Genomic DNA, 14,293 nt, shown 5'->3' with positions numbered 1-14,293 from the left:
TTATTAATGTGACTGCTTTATCTTTGCACTTACAGTATACCCCCGTGAAGTCACGGTTCAGCATTCGCAGCTTTAGTCTTTCCTGGGATTTTTCTCCGAGCAAGTCCAAGCCAATTTCCTTGCGAGTAAGCTGGTGCCTCACCGTGCGGTGGCTTACTCGCAAGAAGATCATCTCCTTCGAGTTTGGACTCGCTTGGAGAAAACAATCTCTGCCAGCCTGGCCCGGCCTGCACCTCCCGCCTGCACCACCTTGGTGGCCGGCACCAAATTCACGGGTTTTCACAATTTGCGGGTGCTTTAGGAATGTAACCCCCACGAATTTCAGGGGAATACTGTACATTATAAGACACAGTTCACTAAGCTCCACAGAAATGCCCGAGGAGTGACATCAAACTGCGGTCTAGTGTCTGACTGAGCTGACACCACACTAAAGTGTCCATGGGGCAGCAGGAAGGCTGCACCATGCAAGAGCATGAGCTGTATTTCTGCATTACTTATGAAAAACAGAATGATAACCTTATCCAGCTCAGCAGGTGCATGCATGTTTTACCTGCTGGATTTTGAACTAGACATATACCAGATGTGCATTTCTGTGTAGATCCTGTTTAGCTGCACGGCAACACTCAAGATGGAATGCCCATCGAAATGCACATCTTGATCCACAATATGATGCAATTAGTTATGCATCAAAGTCCTTTAAGATCATTACAAAAACTGAATGGAGACAGGACAACATAAAGGCAAATTTTGCAAGGAAGCCTTTTCTGGTTGGTTTGTAACTGAAATCACAGTACAGAAATGTGTATGGGATGAGAGTAGGCAAATTTACAGGAGTCTAAGGAAGCACCCTAAACATCCACAAGCAAATGTTTCAGTAAGATGATGGGTCAAGTGTCAAGTCTTGAGTAATTCCAACCTTTAGTTTTTATAGCATCAGCCTCTACATTCGAGAAGGGTAGGATTGTCCATCACTAACTTTTGGCTTTAGCTTTTATTGTTCACATTTGTTTACAATAATTTAGCTATCAAACGAATGGATTTGCAGTGTCAAGATTAACAGATTGTTCATTAAAAAAGATATTTGAACAGATACAATTAATATGCAATTATCTTTCTTTTCCTATTATATTGGCACTCGCATAGTTCTCCCTAAATTATGGCTTGGTGTTTTTTTTCACACACTTCCTTCTGTGCAGAAAATGGGTTTAAAAATATTCTAAACACGGGCTTAAAACAAAACCACTTAAAAAAGGTACTTCCATATTTTACAGGCAACCTGCCAAGTGATAAGTAGGGGTGGTTGAAACAAAAACACTGAATAGGACCCCAATAAGAAGAGACTTGCAGATAAGGCAGAGTTTTTGAAGTTACAGGACTTGCAGTTGTGAAAGACAACTGCTCTGGCCCTTCTCAGTTGCTTTGTGTCAGGAGAACAGTAGACATTAGAAAAGAAAAAGCTCTGCTGCTATATAGGGGCACCAGAGTCAGATTAGAAGCATTCAGAGAAATAACTCAGCAAGTTCTCTCTATAACTGGGTTGGCCAAACTGAGTCTTGTGACCTGCATGTGACTCTTTGAGTTTATTTTGCAGTTTGCAGAGGGCTCAGAGCACCCCTGTATCCCTGCTCAAGTCCAGATCCCAGTGATGGCTTGGGCATGATTGCGGTGAGCTCTCCCAAGGCTCAGGAAGAGAGGAATTAGGCCAGTGGCCTCACGAGAGCGTGCTCCAGCATGCTCCATGCCTTCCTTCTGACTTTAAAAAGTCACCTGTCTTTTCGTCCACCGTCTTGCATCCTTTTGTGTGCTTCAGCCAGGCTCTGCGCTATCATCCCCGCATACTCTTGCTTCCTGACCTGCCCTGATCGGGGTCTTCCTCCCGAGAAGATGAAAGAAGCTATCATGAATCAAGAGAAACTTGCTAAGTTTCAAGCACAAGTGCGCATTGGTGGAAAGGGTACTGCCCGCAGAAAGAAGAAGATGGTTCATAGAACAGCTACAGCAGATAACAAGAAGCTTCAGTTTTCCTCAAAGAAATTGGGAGTAAAAAACATTTCTGGTATTGAAGGGGTAAACATGTTTACCAACCAGGGCACTGTCATCCACTTCAACAACCCTAAGTTTCAAGCTTCTGTAGCTGCTAACACTTTCACAATCACAGGCCATGCTGAGACAAAGTAACTGACTGAAATATTGCCTAGCATCTTAAACCAGCTTGGTGCTGACAGTCTGTCAAGCTTGAGGAGACTAGCAGAAGCTCTACCCAAATAATCTGTGAACGGAAAAGCATCTCTTGCTACTGGAGAAGATGATGAAGAAGAAGTACCAGATCTTGTGGAGAGCTTAGATGAAGCATCAAAGAATGAAGCAGTCTGAACTGTCACTTTAAGTAAAACATGAAAATTCTGTGGAGCTGCTATTTTATATTGTGACTTATTTGTTACATTTTTGTACTGATCTTGTCCTAAGATCTGTAATAATTGGAAATGCCCTCAAATTGCAGCTCTCTTCAGTTATTGCTAATGCATGGAGCCTTTAATTGCAGTGGGGTTGGATATACACAAAATTGAAAAGTATGAAGTCAAAATGCTAATAAAGACTAAATGTTGAGGCAATTTTTTTTAAAAAGTCACCTGTGGAAGAGGTATCTTGACCCCCTTCCTGAATGTGGAGAGAAATGGGGCCACTCGCAACTCCAAAGAGAATTGTGTTGTTTGTGTGACATTCCCTGAAGGTAGCTGTCCTATTGCTGCTTGTCCCTTCTACACCTCCTTCAAAGACCCTGATAGGACATGTTAGAATTCTAACAAAGGATTCTCAGCACCTCTCACCAAACTGTAATTGCCAGGGTTCTGTCTGTGACAATAGTAAACCCTGCATTTTTTAAATTAATATGGCATTTGCTTTGAGTTGTTCTTGTTTCTAAAGTTACATTTCCTTGAGAAGGGCATCTCACAGTTAGTGTTCCAGGTGTCTGTGCGTCTTATCATGCACATTAAAAAAAATAATGCGCTGATAAGTAAGAACACACTTTCATAAAGTCATAATAAATACATAAGTAATAAATAAATATTTGTCCATGTCTTGTGGCTCTCAAATGTCAGACATTTATGGTATGTGGCTCTTCTGGCAAGCAAGTCTGGTCACTCTTGTTATATAATAACTCTTCTGTGCACGCACCACTTAACAGCATGGTTCCATCTGAATTATAACAGTCTTTTGAAATACCTAACCGTGGAATAAAACTTTTTTCTTGGAATAAAGTTAGGGTGGAAGTCACAGAGATACAGTGGTTGGAAAGAATATAAGTGCAGCTACTAAATATAAGGCCACAGAATAGGATAGCAGTCTTCTGAGTAAAGACATTCATATGAAATTATAAAATTGCTCTTGGATGTAAACATGGAAGTCTTCATCTTAGAGTTCTAAAATCACAGGGCAGTGAATTTTGAGACAGATGATCACAAGAGATGCTTGATACCCACAGACCATGGAATCCAAACATGAACATCAGCCCTTAAATTATAACAATGGATGACTTTCCTAACTTGACACAGAAGTCCTTTAAGTGCACATTATTATTGGATTTGACTTAATATGTTGCCCTTCCTCACAAAGAGCCCAGGGAAGTGAGGGAGGAAAACCTTATAGAAAGAGTATACCACATAAACATTAAAGTCATGACTGTAAAATCACAATATAAAGTAAATTTTGATTTAAAAAATCAACACAGTAAATCAAAGGCAAATATTGCATTTGTCTGCACTGCAAAAGCCTGTTCTATCCAGTTCCACCAGCAGGGTGCTTCCCAAGAAGCTCCTCCCAGAAGGCAATATTCCTCAAGGACAACGCTAGAAAGTATTTCAGTGCTCAAGTTAGACCAGCTTCCCACCCTGAAGCCCTCCAAGTTTTGGACTACACTTCTCAGCAGTCCAAAATATGTGTAAGGCACTAAGATGGGGAAAGTTGAGAACTTTATTAAAAGAACTTTCTTTTAATAAAAATACAGCAAAGTGATGCTAAGTATGGAGGTACAAAGTATGCATGGGGGGAAAATCAATATCCAAGGGAAGAGGGATATGTGTGAAAAAAAATCAAACATTTGTTATTCCACCTCACTTTATTACTATTCCATCCATTCTACACCATTATCCTACTATGCATGCATATTTCATCCAGAATATGTTCCACTTGGTAATTTTCCACACATTTCGATGGGCAATTCCATACATTATCCATAATATGCTATTAATTATTGATGGATATAGTTCTATCAGATTGCATGAAGCTTCAAAGCATACAAGAGAGCAAGTCCTTCTAAGGAGCTCAATTCTAAAATTCAACACAGACAGGGGTCAACAAAGAAGCGATATGTCACTGATTTCGTTGGATACACTTAGGCAAACGTGGTAGCAGGGCACTGGGCCTATAGGCTTGTGCCAAAGCCTTCAGAGCTTTTGAAACTGGATTTGGTTTTGAGGGTTTGTCTGAAATACTACAGGAAGTGATACTGCAGGAGGAAATCATAGAAAATTACTACCTTCTTTCTTCAGTTCCTTCTAAAAATGGAAAGAACTCTTCATTTCACTGTGGAGCAAGGGCTGTGCGACCCATTATGTCCAAGGTAACTATTCTGCTCCTAGATCAGCAAGTGTCCTGGACAAGGATGGGATAGTCTTAGTAAGAAAAAAGCCCAGGTGAAGGCAGTGTCATTCACAAGAGATGCACTGGTGCCTGGTACTTTGAACTTAATTTGTTTCAGGAGGCCATTTGAACTCTGAATCATCCTTAGTCCAAAGCTATTTACACCATTAGAAATAATGGAAAGTGAATTAATCCATTCCCAGACCCTAAACAAGACCTATTTTGGTAAACTTAATACAGAAATGAATGAAGTTTGAGGCTGTATACAAGGTGTGATAAAAAATATGGTGAATGTTTAAATGTTTAAAAATGCAGTAAGACACATTGCCATTAATTCTCCTCAAAATACCGCCCCTCGCTTCGAACACACTTAGCCCATAATTCTTGCACTGTTGTGAATCGATTCAAGACAAGACACATCAACTGAAGACAAAACAAGATGAATCAATTCAAGACGAATTGATACAAGAAGAAGCAATTCGCGTCAGGATGAGATTAATCGATTCAAATCAAGATGAATCGATTCAGCACATCGAGGCTTTTTGGGGGGGGCGCACAACTGATAACGTTTTTGCTGCAACTGCATTTTTTCACTTCACTAGCATTGTTTGAACTGTGGAGCAATTTTATCACAACTCTAACATTTGAATTCTGGATCATTCAATGTTAGAGTCATTCGAACTACAAGGCACAACTGTACTGTACAATTAACAAAGGAAGCAGAGGCAAGATTAAATTGGTACCAAATTCAGCCTGCAGGGTCCATCATACCAAGCGTTCCAGACCACTCGGGGTATCCAGGAGAATGGTCCTGGTAGATAGCCAAAGGTCTAAGAATCTGCCAGGTCCAGTACAGCAAGGTAAATCACAGAGCTGAAGCAGCAAGCTGACATCAGCTGGGCTACTTTATAGTTGGTCATAAATAAATACAACTGGTTAAGTGGGTCAGCATGTTGTTTTTAAGGGAGATCCACCCTGTACCTTCTGTTTGAGCTGCTTCTACTCATGTCTGTTCCTAGACTGTTCAGAGGGGTAACTTTTCTCTGGCTGATTTCTGTATTTGCAGAAGTTCAGAAACAGCCAAGGAGAAACCAGGTTGTTCTTTTGCGTACTCCAGGGTAAGGCGGTCAACCAACCCTGTTTATCAATTAGGCCTGCTTGAGGTCTACAATGTTGCCTTTCTTCCTTTTCTCCTTCATCACATGAGTCCTTCTCCAGATATGATATGACATTAAAAAAACTTCCAACTATAACTATCAGAAAAACAGTTAATGAGAGACTGAAATGAGAAGTCAGTCCACAGGTAGAGAAGTCAGTCCAAGGTCTGCTGTGTACAGATGACATTGAAGTCTTTGGAACTGACAGGGTCACCCAAGGACAGTGTGTAGAGAAAGAACAGATCCCTGAGGGATCATGACACAGAAACAGAGAGAACACGGAAGAGTTTCCACTTGGAGAAATACTGGCAGAATAATCAGATAGGTAGCAAAAGAACCTTCTTCACAACCCATCAATCTCATGCTGTCTTCTCCAGACGCCTACCTTCTTGATGAAAGTGTTAACATACTCACATCTCGGACATATTAACTTAGAAGCAAGTCACACTGATTTCAATAGGATTTACTTCCAAGTGTGAATGGGATCAGAACTATAGCCTTTTGTCCATTTGTTAGAACGTATGATTTTGGTAAACATAGGTCCAGTAGAACAAAATAGCTGTTCAACTTCTACCAAGGTTCAAAAACTTAAGCAGAAGCACCACAGTTATATTTACTCCAGAATATTTAGTTAACATTCAGAGGGGCTTTCAGGTTTTTCAGCCAACAATTATCTGTTCAGGACATTGGTAAGAAGGGAAAAAAGGGAAAGTAGACAATTTTTAATGGGGTATCAGATACAGGTTAGCCCCAGTTCTCTAAGAAGCATCCTCGTGGCTAACTTTAATGGGAGGGGAGAGGAAGTACTCTAGCTCTGCCCCTTCCTGTGCTGTCAAATTCATTGACCTCCACTTGCCTATAGTGACTTTGTAGGCTTTTCACATGATTAAGAACCAAGATTTTTCATCATTTTCCATTGTATGGTGGGCTTCCATGGATACAGGAGATTCACATCTTCACAAACTTCACCTAGCCATACCTATTTAGTGTATCCAGAAAGAGATTCAGGCTATTATGTTCCAAGGTGGAAAATATGTGTATTTTTTAATCTCCAGCCATCATCTCTGAGTTATATGGTAATTATACAGTCATTGTAAGAATACAGTCCTCATTCAGGTTCTTAACAGCCTTTAGCAAGTTAGCACCACTTTTTGTTGCAATGTCCATGCTGACTTATTACATAACTACATGCAGAGAGGCTGGAGTATGGCAGCTTTCTATTAAATGACATATACAACAGTAAAACAATGGAAGCTGTTTCTTTACAAATGAGAATGTGATCCTATCTGTATCAAATTACTGTATTTTCAATGTGCAACATTTATTAGCACCTCTTCATCTTTCTGTAACTGGATGACAAACAAGCTATCACTGCAATCTTTGGCAAAATAGCTAAGCAAACCTTTTATCCTATCAAACATCTCAGCTTATTTGTCTCTACCATTCTTCTGAAGAACAAGTGGCTAGCACTATTCCCCATCACAGAGTAAAAGAGCTTCACCAAATCAGATGTGACAGCTGAAGATATGTGATTGGATCTCCCAATTTAAAAAAAAACACAGTTGAGAGAAAAAGGCCACAGTAGCCTCATATCAATGCCACAGAGCTTGGAGAGGGAGAATAACATTTCCATGCCACATGCTATTCTCCCAATCCCAATCAACCATCTTGAGCAAGAGAGGACAAAACACAGCACAAAGCAGAATCCTGCACAGGTCCTCATATGATACTTTATGGCAGGGGTCTCAAACTCAACTTACCTGGGGGCTGCTGGAAGTAGAGTCTGGGTGAGGCTGGGCCGCATCAAGCGGTGGTGGTGGGCCGCCCATCCCGCGTGGCTCCCGGAGGCCGGCCTGGGCGCCACCGGTGCTTGGAAGGCCGCAGAGCCCCTCTCCCGTGCCCCGCCCGTCCTGGCAATTGGCCCGCGGGCCGCGAGTTTGAGACCCCTGCTTTATGGTAAATTATACTCTTTCCAGAACATCTGTAGAAGCCTACTGTTTCACAGGACACCAAACCACAGCAGTATTTCCTATTTTTGGGATTCCAGTTTGGTTAAACTGAGCTCTGCAATTTGCAGTTGCTATCATTACAGGGTGTCCCTACTCTCCAAAGCTCTTGTTTTATTTTCCACTGATGAAGTTTTATGAATGAGATTAGAATCTGCTTAATTGTATTAAAGAAACAGCAAACATAACAGGATGTCTGGAAAGTGACTTCTCTTTATACTGACTACTGTTCCTGCACACAATACATTCTATACAAATATCTCTTTGAATTGTCTTAAAATACATTTTAATCATTAAAATAAAGTATAATGTAACTTTTTGAATCAAAATGACAGTTTATTGTATCTTGATATAGCTTGCATTTGGGAGAACAGATATGTAGAGCTATGGGCTAAAATGTTTCTTTGGAAGGAAGCCAAATTAAGCACATCTGGAGAGGGGGAGGGTTAGCGCAGCCAAAAGCTGCTGTTCATGAGCAAGCAAACATTCTTCACTTCCTTCCTATCCTACAGAAGTTGTAATTACATTGTTACACAGTTGGCAGGCTCATAGGATTAGGATGCTCAATTTGCTATTTCAATGGAGCAACACAAATGCTGACCTCATCAAGATTATTTATGGTTACTTCCTCTGCACAAGGTCCTTGTCATGGCAGAAAAAATGGACATAAATTAAAGACAGCTAGATTTAAGCTATTTCATATAATATGGCATATTTTTCATATAAAAACCAAGGGCATATGCTGCAACATCTATCAAAGTCTTTGGCTCAACATATGGAAAATTGACTGGAGCAGCCCACCAACTGCGCCAATATTTCTCCCTGTAAAGGAATGTGCAAAAAAGCCTGAATGTGTTACCATCTATCAACTGATAGATTTAAGTTTGATCATCTTTTTTCCCTTTCTCTGCATTTGAAAAAATTAATAAACTCCTTTTAAAAACCAGTTTATTTAGAAGCAGAACTTTTCACATTTTAGATACATTATTTCCTGAGTGTGCAGGGCAGGTGAAGAATGCTAATATTGAAAACTAAAACTCAGATTCAGTTTCTCAGCTATTGTCCTGAGTGGAAGAAAAATTCCAATGTGCCAGTTTGTCTGTACTGGTTACAGCCCCAGCAAGCTGGGCAGGGTGGAGAAGCACAAAGAAGCCATTGGCCTTCCCAGCAGTGCATTCTTCACATTGCCCTGGACTTCTTGGAAGATGGGCAGGAGCCAAGTGTAATTATGAACTGCATGCCTTGAGTCCCTTATCCAAGTCACCTGGAATTACCGTATTTTTCGCTCTATAAGATGCACTTTTCCCCCCTCAAAAGTAAGGGGAAATGTCTGTGCGTCTTATAGAGCGAATGTGTGTGTGCCCGACGCCCGGGACGCTGCCGGCCCGCCTGCACCACGTGGCACCACCTGGCCAGCATGCGCTCGGCGTACGCTGCTCCACCTCCCCCTCCGGCGCAGGTGAGAGCTGTGCCGCTCGGGGGGAGAGGTGCGGAGGAGGAGGAGCCATGGGCTTTAACCCGCTGACCGCATGGAGAGACGGACTGCTCACCCCCACCGCCTGGAAACTGCTCACCCTCACCGCCTGGGAAGACCTGCTGCTGCGCCGCCCAGAAGACCACCGCCAGCACGCTACCAGCCCCATGTGGCACCACCTGGCCAACACGCGCTCGGCGCGCCCTTCTCCCCCCCCCCCCCGGTGCAGGTGAGAGCTGTGCCGCTCAGGGGGAGGCGTGCGGAGGAGGAGGAGCCGCGGACTTTAACCCACTGGCCGCACGGAGAGACGGACTGCTCACCCCCACCATGCGGGAACTGCTCACCCCCACAGCCTGGGAAGACCTGCCACCGCCACGCCGCCCGGAAGACCACCGCCGGCACGCTGCCGGCCCCACGTGGCACCACCTGGCCGGCACGCGTTCAGCGCACCCTGCTCCGCCCCCCTCGTCCAGTGCAGGGGACAGCTGTTAATCACAGGTCGGTGTGTGTTTTCAAATGGCAACCCGTCTTTTAATGAAGCCCATGGGGAAGTGATGGGGAATGTGCCTGTGATTATCAGGAAGCTTTCCATGGATCAGTTATCTGTTAGTTGATCACATTTTTTTTTTAGGATCAGTGGATATTTGAACAGCGTTATCTTCGTGTATGAAGTTTATTCTTCAAAGGCTACTTAGTCCGCTGTGTGTTTGATTTACCGTACAATATCTCATTTTTTGTCAGAAGTTTTTTTCTATTATTTACTAGTAGGGCAGCGTGGACATTACTGGCTTTTTTAGATTTGTTATTGAATTGTCTGCAGCAGCTCTTGTATAACTGGTGTAGATTGTGGATTCCTTCAATAATTCCACTAATGACTAAGAAAGTGATGTCAGTGATTGTGAGCAACAGAGCTTCATAAATTCTGACCCTAGTGATGATGAGTTCTATGGGTTCAACAAAAACTAGAAGAGTACTCGAACTTTAAAGTCTCTCTTTTGTTAACGACAGTGATGATGGTTCTTAATGCCACTGTTGACTGCTGTTCACTTTACAAGGTTGAAATACAGTATTACTGTATTCTGTTATAGTTTATTAAATAGTTTAGTAAACCATTTGATTCAGAATATTTTTTCTTGTTTTCCTCCTCTAAAAACTAGGTGCATCTTATGGTCAGGTGCATCTTATAGAGCGAAAAATACGGTATCTACCTGGAATATGTAATTTACACCCACAGAATTCCTAAGCATGTTTACTTGAAAGAAAGTCACACTGATTTGAATAACGATCAAGTCCAATCCGCATCTGGGGACTGATGTGTGTCAGGAGATACACCCTTCAGATTGACATGACAAGACATGTCAAATGACTTTCCAGCCAAAATTAATATTGACTACCTCTGTATGGAAGGGATACCAATTCTTGAGAGTCAGCCTCATCATGGTATTTAATTCTAGTGAAATGTATAGGATTGTGGTGCATATCTGGTATGACTTACAATGCAAGACAGATGCTTTCAGATGGAAAATTAGGCCTGTGCCTAATTATCTCTTCTCCATGCATTATTAAAAGGAAGAACACTAAAATGAATCACTGCTTTACAGTTATGTTGTTTAAACATTAAAAATACAGTGCATGGTGCAGATTGTGCAGGAAACCCTTATGCATTAAGAAATACATCCCTGAAATAGAAGTTGGATATTTTAATCACATTTGTGTTCCTTCCTCCCAGTCCAACTTTAGCAGCCAGGGATCTCAGTGCAGTTGTACCTGTTTTCACATATCAGTGTTCATCTCAAGGTACTACTTTGTATGAAATCAGTATTTTTCATGCATGCAAGTGCATCTCAAAGAAAGTAAAAGAAGTTCTGAGGTTATTACCTCAGAAGGCTTCTGCAGGGTTGTTGGTGGAGATCACCAAAGGCTTGGATGAACAAGCTGAACCATTCCACCTACTGGGGAATGATTTACACCTCTGCAATCTATACAAAAGAGAATCTTTGTTCTTGTTTATTAAAAACTGATAAACATCAGCCCATTTTACAATTTTAAAAAAGTTTGTTTCTTAAATATATTTTTACCTCCTGGAAGACAAAAGAAAATATGCTTTAAAATAAAATATTCTGGAAAAGCCTGCTTGATTGCTTTCTGGAGAAACTAAGATCAGGGTTGCCTACTGCAGAATGCATTCTTATTTGAAAGTATAAAGCAAAAGCAATGGGATTTCCTTCAAAGAAAACGTTTAGGCTGGAAACATTAATGAAAAACCTAAGGTCATTCCTTTCAATGTGGGAAGAATGCTCCTCCACTTTCCTGTTCACTCTGCCCAAGCATTTTCCCGGTGCCACAGCTGCTTTTTCCCAGCAGATTGAATTGTGAGACATCTGATCTTATGCATTACTGGTGCCTTTCCTTTCCTGCGGTGTCCCCCGTCTACTTAGTGCCACCACGCACCTGCCACCTGCAGCGCCAGAGCAACGTAAGCATTGCACCTCATGGCTGCTGTTATTTAGCCTTCCCTGGACATTTAAACTTGGTCATATGATCCAGCGCCGCCAGCCTTTCGTACCTGGCTCCAGCCAGCGTGCCTACGTCAACAGGTAAGCAAGCCTCGGTTTCCTCCCCCATCCGCGCGGCAGCCCGTGCCGGCAAGCCGCTTCCCCTGGCGAGCGCAGGACCTCTGGAGCGAGTCCCTACCTGGAGGAAGAGGCGTCTGCGGTGTCTTCGGCGGGGTTCCCGCTGGCCTGATCAGCGCTGTGGCCGCTGCTGGGGTGATAGGCTGTCAGGACAACTCCCTGGGAAGTCGACCAGCGGCTCATGATGGGAGCGATGGCATCGCCTTCTCGCCGCCGCCGCCGCCGCCGCCGAACCAGAGCAAGGGCTGCGAAGTTCCTGCCTCGCCCGGCAACTTGGCTCATTAGCATCGCGCGGATCCTCCCCTTTGAGGCCGGCGCTTCAGATAGGCCGGAGGAGGAGTTGAGACCGACCAGAGCGAGAGTGACCTTCCTGCCTCCAGTCACACTCGATGACTCACGCCAGATTTGCCCGCGGAGCCCCGCGCGGCTCCCTTCTTTTTGCAGCGTTGTACTCATGGCTTAATGATTTAAGCACATGAGCAGTATTCACGCTTCCCAGCTTGCAAGGAAAGGGTTTTGCGAAAGCCTCCCGCTTTGCTTTGTCTTCTTTTCTTCTTCCCAGTGGATTACCTCTGCTGGGTAACGTAGCACAAGCAGAACGTTTCTTAACCCTTGACTTACAGTGTGCTTGCTTGTTTTTAAACAGACTTGCTCAAGGCCTGTGGATACAATCTCGATAAAACGAAGAATCTGGAAAAGTGATCGGCAGGAATGAGAAAAGGCAAGATCTCGGCTTTTGGCCGTGAATGTACAGATGTTGTGTATTGTCATTCATCAGTTGCAGGCTTTTGTTCTGTTTTTTATCTATCTGGTATTAACATGGAAATGTTGTTCCGGCCAACCAACAGCACAATGCTTATGCACAGAGGTGCTTTTTGCATAGATTTGCAGACGCTTGTAAATGACAGGAGGACCAAAAGATCGAACCAGACTGCTGAAAATTCTGGTCAGCTTTACTTTCCCTTCAATGTCTATTTTAGAAAGGAATGTGCAAGCAAGCTATTGCTATAATCCTTTGGTTTTTTCCCCTCCCCTTTTATATTTTTAAGAAAAGAGAATGGCCTTCCACCTGCCTTTATGCTTATGTTGCTTATGGTGAGCAAGAATAGCTGGGAAGGAAAGAATTTGCAGATCTTTTCATTTTTTCTTTCAGATGAGCCACAAAATAATTAAAAAGGTATGTATGGGCAAATTGACTAGTAAAAGGGTTTTTCTTTTTTTCCATACAAAAAACTAATCGAGTTACTTGAAAAACTAACTCAATTCACACTACAGGTAGGGGTAGCCCTGCAAAATGTCAAAAGTATTACCGAACATCATAATCATTTTTATTATTTCTGCACTCCACTTCTGCCAAGGCACCAAAGGTGATTTATAGTGATAAAATACTGAAACAAATCTTAACCGCCAAAGAAAAGCAAAACAATACAATTCTTAAGGCAGCTGACCTTATTATCAAAATCATAAACAGCACATTGATATTATGGAGCTTTTCCACATAGAAGCTTTTCTGCCATCTTGCCCAATCCAATGGTTGGTTGCCTTCCTTTACCCACATGCACCCAGTGATTCCCATCTTTGTGTCGGGACAAATAGCCCATCAGTTCAGGTTGGCTACTGACACAGAGCTAACTATATTTACTTTGAAATACACTTTGCTCTGTCCACTGATCCCTCCAAGGAAGCATATATAGGTTTGCAGTCCGAATTCTAAAATTTCTTTTCATATTAAGGAACCTTATATGCTTCCATATAAAGTATAATGATGCCAATTATGCCATATATGGTTATGTATTATATTAAATGATTATATTACGTGTTAACCATGAAAATTCTCATTTCAATTAATAAGAGGGCAATATGATCAGTTCACGCCTGCCTAGTTAAAAGCCGACTGAAATAAAAATGACCTGATGTTCCTCTGAGGAGAAAGTTGAGAGGGAGCTACTAACATACTTGCCTGGAAAACAGGCAACCTGCAATTACATTGGTGCTGACTGGCCATGAGGAAAAGGCATTCTCTCTTCTAGTGTTACTGCAGAAGTCTCAGTGAGAACTGCTGACATTAAAAACAGAATCAGGCTTTGCCTGATTCTAAAAATAGAATCAGAACATGTGTAGAAAAATTAAATATTCTCAATAGTTATAGATTAGCTGACCTAATCTAAATTAGTTGACTTCCAGAGTCATTTCCAACTCTTGCACAGCCTTCTCCTTCAGATTAGCCTGAATTACGTCTACTTGAGCCTGCCTTGAGCCCCACTGGGAGTGCCTAGAAAGATTTTGACCCCAAATTAATTTCACATTAAGCTTTCTGTGAGAAATTTGTAACAAGTTCCAAACCTGTTATCAAACCACTCCATTCGTCTGTTATAGTGGTTT

The 14,293-nt window shown here is 42.3% G+C and overlaps 1 protein-coding gene and 1 pseudogene across 2 annotated transcripts in view; one reads left to right on the top strand and one right to left on the bottom strand.

The window, feature by feature from the left end:
- ARHGAP18 (Rho GTPase activating protein 18) overlaps positions 1–12,094 on the bottom strand; it is a 60,840-nt gene extending 48,746 nt beyond the window's left edge. For both annotated transcript variants that reach the window (XM_044424725.1, XM_044424736.1), the window contains exon 1: positions 11,973–12,094. In XM_044424725.1, coding sequence (XP_044280660.1) covers positions 11,973–12,094 — 122 coding nt within the window. The remainder of the gene's footprint in view (positions 1–11,972) is intronic.
- Positions 1,809–2,572, top strand: LOC123020689 (annotated as a pseudogene).
- Positions 12,095–14,293: the final 2,199 nt, after the last annotated feature.

Source organism: Varanus komodoensis, unplaced genomic scaffold, assembly GCF_004798865.1.
Source record: "Varanus komodoensis strain SLA01 unplaced genomic scaffold, ASM479886v1 scaffold1, whole genome shotgun sequence".
NCBI lineage: Eukaryota > Metazoa > Chordata > Lepidosauria > Squamata > Varanidae > Varanus > Varanus komodoensis.
The sequence above is the reverse complement of the archived record's forward strand: the minus strand, read 5'-3'. Positions and strand labels throughout refer to the sequence as shown.